Consider the following 8,250-nt stretch of genomic DNA (forward strand, 5'->3'; position numbering starts at 1 on the left):
GAGAATCATGCTCCCGGCTATTTCAAAGAGGCTCTTGCGATCTTTGATGACGAAACTCGTGATAGATTAGTGCAACTGGGATTGGGAACGCGAACTGCAAGCCCAATACAATCTCCTCAAATAAAAAATGTCATTACTTTAATTAAAGAGTTGAGAGCTGGTCGCTACATTTATCCAACAGACCCTGAATGCGTACGCGTTCCTAGCAATGGTCGTCTGTTTGCTGCTTTTCAGTCTATGGTAAACGTGCAATTGTGCGATTTGCGGTTTCAAACTTCATATTTGGTCAAGTATGCTGCCGGTGCCGACGAGAAACGCCAAGCTTATTTCAAGTTCATGAATGACGATTCTAATGACATTAAAGTGACGGTGCAAGGTCTGCACCATGAAAAGATTTCAGGTGCCAGGATTATCCACAAGGAAAAAAACAAGCGAGACGGAATTCATGAATCGCTAGCTCGTGAAATCTCACTCACCGAAATGATCTGGTTTTTACTCGGGCTCCCCTATGTTTGCTCGAATGTGCATTTTGAAAATTTTTCCACTTTTGCACCTGAGCAAAGATGTGCCGTTGTAAAAACTTCTCGCAGGAACGGCAAAAAATATTTAGGGCCTAACGATGCATTTTTGCCCGTGTCACTGAGAGCGAATTTGCCTGTATGGAGACGTTTTACAGAGTCTCAGTTGCTCCAAATACGCGAATATTATTTGTCACCGTTCCAGGTTGATTCAACGACAGGATTTTCACTCAGGCCGCCTGAATTGCGTTGCATCCGTTCGCCGTTTAACTATATTCAGTGGTTTACTGGCTCACCCGTTCCAAAGTATCAGGCCACAATGGACTTGCTCGGTTGTCCGTGGATTGATGGCAATTGCCGCAGAATTAAGGTGCGCATACGTTACCTTACAGTGGTCACAGAGTACTTGCGCAAGAAAGCTGATGTTAGCCATGAACATGGCATCGCTGAAATGCTTAATCTGTTCGAGATGTTGTCGCTAGAACTCAGTCACAATGCTCCAAAATCAGCCTTTTTTAAAGCTTTCGTAGATTCTACATGCACCGGAGACGTTGTCGTAGTTCCAACTGCTGCTGAGCCTCAATGCTTTCACAAGTTTCTGGTTCATCTTCTTTTATCTCAAGGCGAATTCGATACCGAGATTGATCTCTTTGGTTGCGAGAGTATGCTGCACTCTTTTAAAAAAGCGGGTTTAATTGCGGATCCTGACAATCCAACTGAGGACGAAGCGAACCAAATACTGGATAAATGGATAATGCAAGACTTGAGAGTTCTTCCGTTGGGCACTAAAGCGTTTAGCAGGTGTCTAAAGCTGGCTACCGAAGGTCTGCGCAACTACTTTAGGACTCGATGTATAGAGTATTCTGATGTGCCATTGGCCAGTCTTCGTGCTATAAAGATAAGCGCTGAAAACAAAGTAGAGAAGCTAGAAAACGACAATCGCTCTAAATTAGCAAATGTTTTGTCAGCATACAACTTTGCCAACGCACCTTCACCCGAAATCATTGGTAGAGGTAGAGCGTTTCACTTTTTCGCGGAGTTACGCGCAGATCTCGCCGGTCAATCGCGCAGCTCATTGATTGAACAGAGAGCTGCTCTTGCTCACATATGTGATACCATTGATTCTCACAACAATGTGAACATGGCTTTTAGCAAGTTCCCCCTCCTTGTTGGCCCCCCTGGGGCCGGCAAGACCTACTTGTTGATGCTTGCTGCTCTTTATTCTTTGTCCAAAGGATTGCATACGGTCACCACGGCCGTAACAGCTGAACGCTCACAGGTGCTTGGTGGTGAACACTTGCATCTTCTCTTCAAACTTCCTGTATCCAAGAGCAAATTGCAGAGCTGTAGCTTTATCGCTCAGAATTGCCTTGCCAATTTGATTAGAAATCCTGTTAGGTTGGCTTACCTCAAAAGGATCGATGTATTGATCATTGAAGAAATAGGACTTCTTCCTGCTTATCTCTTCAATGTTCTGGACGTCGTTTTTCGTAGAATCAAGAACTCCAATTCACCTTTCGGGGGTGTGCTCATTCTTGCTTCTGGTGATGCGAAACAGCTTAAGCCAGTTGAAGGTAGGCCACTTTGGCTGAGCCCCAATATGTACACAATGTTCCTAGTATTGTGCTTGAAGCATTTTGTACGATCACGAAGTGATCCCGAGCTGCAAGAAATTATCCGAATAATGCGTAATCCAAGGATTAGTGCAGAGCACGTGGATATTGTTGTTACGAAAATCTCTAAACGTTGCTTCCCTATAAACTGTGTGTCATCTTGGGAACTGGTGCCCGACAGTTACCATAGAGTTGTTGGAAAAAACACGGCTGTTGAACACGCCGTTCAGGTATTTTTAAAACAAAAGAAAGCTGAACCTGGATTACTCCACATTAATCTCCTTTCTAATGACGAGACTAATTTGATTGGAGGAAACTGGCAGCCTGCAAATAATTTCATAAGCAGTCAATTGTCGCGCCAAGTGAAAGAGCCTCAACAGTTGACGATGTATGTTGGGCAAATATTTAGGCTTACCTATAATAATACAAGTCCGACACGTAGCTTTCCCAGATTTTCTCAGGGACAGCTGGTGATCGTGACGCAGCTCCCTGACCTAACGCTCGAAGTAGACCAGCAGCGCGTTGAGGTGAAGTTATTGCCGCCTGGCGTGCGAAATTTTGATATTGATTCAATTCCTGAAGGTTGTAAACAATTCAAGCTCGCGCGCCATTACACAACTCCAATCATTATTGGCAGTCCACATACGAAGGCCCGGCGTTATCAATTTCCTTTGGCGTATTTCGTCTGCAGCACGGTCCATCGGCTTATCGGCGATACTTGCAGTAAGCTAGCGACTCAAATTAGTTCCGGTCGCAGTAAGTTTTCATTATGGGATCGCGATCAACTGCTCGTGATAATTAGTAGAGTGAGCTCCCTTGATGACATTATGTTCGTTGGCACTGAGTCGGACACCTTGAATGCAATAAGGGAATTACTAATGCAAACTGACCCTTGGGACGAACACATCGACAAGGTAATGAAAGCATGCGATGTTTTGCGGGACGGCGGAGGAATCCTTCCCTCCAGTAATTCGTTGCCTTCTCTAGCTACATGCGTTCCTGCCGCGAATTGTGGTTTCGTCTTCATGTTAGTTAGTCTTAAGTTTCCTGAAGTTTACAAGCTGGACCAGGCGACCTCCATCGAAGTAATGCTTAGGAAATATAACTCGTCTGATTTGCCTGGTATTAGCCATCTTAGACCTTATGCTCTTGCTTGCTTTGTATGTGGATTTCCGGAAACAGATCAGGAGGAAAATATTAAACTCAGAAAAGAGTTTCTGATCACTTGGGTTGAGACAATGTTTCAACACCATCGTGATTCTAACAGCAGCTATGTCGCCATGTGTTGTGGCAAACGCCTGTTTACTATTATTCGTAGGGATGTGCCAGAGGCTTCAAAGCTAATGTTTAAACAGTGCTGCGTATTACCGCGGAGAATTGAGCCTCTCCCACATCCTCTAATTCCTGGCACTTTGATCGGCGACACATGCTCTCAACAAACTCGCAGTAGATCCGGCCAATTTTCGCAAAAACGACCTCTTTCTTTTCAAATGGACGAAATGCCTGCCGTTAAAAGGCGAAAATAAAAACATGCTCTCGACAGTTAAACACAATGGTTCCATTTAAAGGTACTTCGCTCAAACTACACTTGAATAATATCGGAATTTTTAGCTTATAGATAATAGAAATTTGAATAGTTGACTCTCTTCTGAGTGACTGGCCCATTATACATCGCTTAGGCTGTCCTTGCAATTGCTATCACTTTTTTCCTTGCGGATTGTGCTGTATAGGTTATTTTAAAAGCGAAATTACTTGATCTGATTGTCTTCTTAGCATCCAATCGATTGATTACTTGTGTAATGTTATTTTTTCTATATTGGTTCGAATATGACAGTATATTTGCGATACTACCGTCAATGACGTTTCATAAATTAGATGAAGCGACATGATTGATAAAAATGGAATATTAGTGCACCCAGGTCACATTGCAGATATATTGCATCATAATTAAGCGCTTGCGTCGTGTGTAGAACATCACACCATAATGTTATTTTTTTGTATCCTTGTTTCTGTACATATTTTTAAGCCTTGATGTAAAATAGATGTATTTCCATTTCCAACCATTGTTTCTTTCCCTTCATACACTGCAGGGTGATGGTACATCTTACCATTTTGGGAAACGAGACGATCCCACAGGACCCGAGTCTTATATAATTAGTCAAATCTAATAATCTTGTGATTACATAAACTGTCTGTCGAAATTTTTGCCATCAGTTCCTGCTTGGCAATCGCTTCTTGAATGCAACATACATATTTATTGCAAGGCATTTACTTCTCGATGTGTTTGACTTTTCGAACATAGACGTTTATCATTTTCAGCACCTTTATAGTAAATTCAACGAGATCTTAGATTAATCGTTTTTTGCCTGCTGAAATGGTTTTACAAGACCCTTAATGCATCCCATGTCGTGGGAATTGTGCAGTACGCAAACCGTCTAAGTGCGGCAATTATTTTTCATTCTAACTTTCACTTCTTTTACCGAGCCATCAGAAAGATGCCCTCTACCGTAGAAAACTTTCTCTTGGAAGATAAAGTGGCTGAAGCCACCGCGTATGTCCAGGGAGACAATGTAGAGTACAGAACTTTAGAAAACATAAAAATCGAAGACGAAGATATTGTAACCTATGCAATGCTTCTTTCGATAAAGAAGCCCAAAAAGTCGGCTAGGACACTAGTTGGAAAAAAAACCATGATTGCAGAGTATGATCGTCTCTTCCTTTTCAGGTAATAAAAATAACTTACTTGTGAGCGAATTTCTGTAAGGATGTATATATTGTTGCTTATACTTCTTCATATCTCTCATTTTTGTCCATAATCCTACTTTTCGTTTTCGATTTCATATCGCTTTTTTTGCTTCGTCTTAAAATTGCAATACTATTTTTCAGAGAGGTGATCGAGGGAAAATTATTTTACGTGCTGTGTAAATATCAGACGAATACCAACTGTCTCTTATGGGCTGAAGATGACATCTTCATTGGGAGTTGCGTCGCGTTCTTCGAACCAACATTGGAAGGAGATGTACACGGCATACCTCTGATCCAATGCGAAACCAGACCTGTGCCTATTATCGTCGACCTTGCGAAAATAAAAATTTCGCCAATACTGCCAACTCTCCAAGACTCTGAGCATCTCACGTCTTTCTTCATAGAAGTCAGTGATATCGACTTTTGTAGGATAACACCTGAACGGGCCTGCGCTTCGCGCCAATGTGATAGCCATCACATGACTAACACGTCGGCCACGTGTCCTGGACAATCAGGAGGGTCAACGAGGAATATTGCACTGTATGCTCCCCACGTTTCAATTCCGGAACTGCAGCACCAGGATAACCATGGCGAAAAGACGACATTCTATAGCGAAAGCTTAGCTCAGCTATTTATTCATCCAAATTCTTTGAAGGTGAGCAGGAGGAAAGTAAAATATTTTAAACTTTGCAATTGTATTACTTTTTAATATTCATTGCTTCAAGTTGTGCGCGTTTTAGCAAGCAAGTTATTGTGAAATTTCTATCTGAAATACAGTTACATTATTCATAAATACAGTACAGTAACTGAGGAATATTACACTCTTGTTTCAGAGAGCAACGCTCAACACGAAGAAGCTGCGCCTGGCTGTTTCACGAATCTTGCTCGAATATAAAAAGAACAAAATTACATGGTTGGTTGCTGGGTGGTTCAAACGCCACTACGGCCCCGATGGGACTCCTTCGAAAGTAAGGAAACATCACCTAGTAAGCATTGTACCTCGAAGAATTCTCGACGTTCAACTATACGATGAGAACACTACACCTGGAAAACAGGTTAAACCTAACATAACGGCTCCCGGAAGGTTCCTCAACCCTGGACCATCGTATGTTGGAGAGTTTGACCAAAGGCTGGACGTAGACGAAACCGAAGAAAGTCTGCCAGAAATCGCAGGTGGCGATGATCAAGAGCGTCCATCTAAACGTTGCCGAGGCGATGTCAGTAATTGATTTCCGACACTCGTGCCTGAAAATTATCTACTGAATTATTATCATCTGGAGTCTTCATGAAGATTTGTTCCGTACACAGCGGAACAGTTATTCTTATTTTTCTCCTAGTACACCTAAAAATTTGAGATCGTCTTTAAAAATTAACAATTCTAAACTTCGAATGGCTTTTATTAGTGAACCAATGAAAATTATTACTGAATACTTATAAGGTATCAGATTTTTTAAATTCGTAGCGAGACGCGAAGAGTCTTTTGCGTAATGTTGGTGTTACATTGGGCAACCAAAGTCAGTATGCTAAAGTACTCGCCATTAAAGTGCCCTACAAATGAGCAATGATTGGTAGGATTTCCAGAGGCCAGTAGCTCGAATTTGTCATAGCTTTTGCGGCTTAGCGTATGTGACTGTCTGTATTCTATAAGAATTCTGCTGTTAAGTTCTCTCTCGATCATATATACAAATAAGCAAAAGTCCACGGAAAATTTTGTAATTCTTTTTCACTACATTCATCATAAAATAAATGTTTTTGTTTTCATTTCCTACCATTTTCCATGAACCTAGCTCCAATATAACTCGAGATATGATTTTTCAAATTGGACAAAAAAAAAAGTGTTCAACTTATTTACTCATAAGCTTATTGTGCCATCTGCGTTATGAGAAGTTATTTTACAAGCGAATATTTGTTACATTTTAATATTAACTGAAAATTTCGTTTATTAATTAATTCATTTATTTTTTTTTAATCTAGAGAAATACAGTAACTTCAAATAATGTTCAATCATAAAATGTCCATTAATGTTTCTCTGAATATAAATTGAAGTTTATACTTTATTATTATACATATATTTATACTGAATTGATGTCCAACACTGCGTCCAATATTGATTTTTCGTAGGGGATTATTCGTAACTGCGATTTTTCACTTTTTCAAGGTCTTTTAACTCGGTAACGTACAGGATTGAAGGAAATTGACACGACTTACAATGAAAATAAAACAAAAATTCGCATTTAATGGCCCCGAGTGTTGAGCTCAGGGCCCTGACGTTCCCTCGATATCTGCCGTCAACAAGACTTAAACTAGAATTTCGCCAAAGCCGTATGACGATGTACGATGACCATCGGCGTGCAGGAGTAGGCAGCGCTCGTATATGCGACTAGTCAGTTGAGAAACTGGTACCTTAAAAAGTTATGAAGCTGTGTTTTTTTTGCAACCATCAACTAAGTATTTTAACTTTTTACACTGTTTACTTTGACAGAGGAAAACCGACACCTAGGTTATTGAAGTTTGGAGTATTTAGGCCGGAGTTCGCATTTCCAACACATTCACTGAGTGTTGGAAATGCGAACTCCGGCCTCAATCATGCACGGTTTCGAAATAGAACAGTTAGGAAATTAAACACGTCATAAAGCATACGTTATTGGCTGAGGTTAGATTCAAGCCAGGAACAAGTTCCTATGGCGACCGAGGCAAAGGGTTGTTAGGTTAGGTTTGATTAGGTTAGGTAGGGCAAAGTTAGTTCAGGCAAGGTTAGGTTACGTTAGGATAGGTTAGTTTAAGTTAGGTTAGATTGGGTTGGGTTTGATAAGGTACGATTAGGTTAGGACAGGTTAGGTCAGGATATTTCAGACTGTGTTTACTTAGGTTAGGTTAGGTTAGGGTTTTTTGACTTGGTCAAACTATTGTAAGATTGTTTTAACACTATGGCCACACATGAAAAGGCCACACTGGGGGATGGCTGTGTGTAGTGTGAAATGTGTGGCGAAGAGAAGAAGAGATAAAAAGAAAAAAAAAGTAAAAAAAAAAGTATGGTGGCTGATCTGGTTCGTCTGGAGCGGCACACAGTGTGTGCCCAAGCCAAGCGCAGCGTTACATAAAACTTAGATTCTCCACCTTTGATACTCCTGCTGGCCGAGTCATACGGAATCGAGGGTTATGGGGTTGAAAGTTTCACTCTAGCCATTTTTCCCAGCAACTCACCCGCCGGAACCTCATGAAACTTGGCATAGAGTCGACCACGTATTTTTTCAACCGAACCTTCTTGTCCAATTTCCAAAATTTTTATTCCTTACCCCCTAAAACCCCCCAAAACCCCCAAAATATTGGCAAAAAATGACCTAAAACTGGGTAAAACCTGACCTCATAACTCG

The 8,250-nt window shown here is 41.1% G+C and overlaps 1 protein-coding gene across 1 annotated transcript; it reads left to right on the plus strand.

The window, feature by feature from the left end:
* Positions 1-4,569: 4,569 nt before the first annotated feature.
* On the plus strand, positions 4,570-6,593 carry LOC125178325. Its single transcript, XM_047881813.1, has 3 exons — positions 4,570-4,856; positions 5,018-5,531; positions 5,710-6,593. Exons 1-3 carry the CDS (start codon positions 4,627-4,629, stop codon positions 6,103-6,105), a joined length of 1,140 nt encoding a protein of 379 aa, XP_047737769.1. The 5' UTR covers positions 4,570-4,626; the 3' UTR covers positions 6,106-6,593.
* The last annotated feature ends 1,657 nt before the right edge of the window (positions 6,594-8,250 follow it).

The sequence above is a fragment of the Hyalella azteca genome, unplaced genomic scaffold (genome assembly GCF_000764305.2).
Source record: "Hyalella azteca isolate HAZT.00-mixed unplaced genomic scaffold, Hazt_2.0.2 contig8867, whole genome shotgun sequence".
Classification (NCBI taxonomy): domain Eukaryota; kingdom Metazoa; phylum Arthropoda; class Malacostraca; order Amphipoda; family Hyalellidae; genus Hyalella; species Hyalella azteca.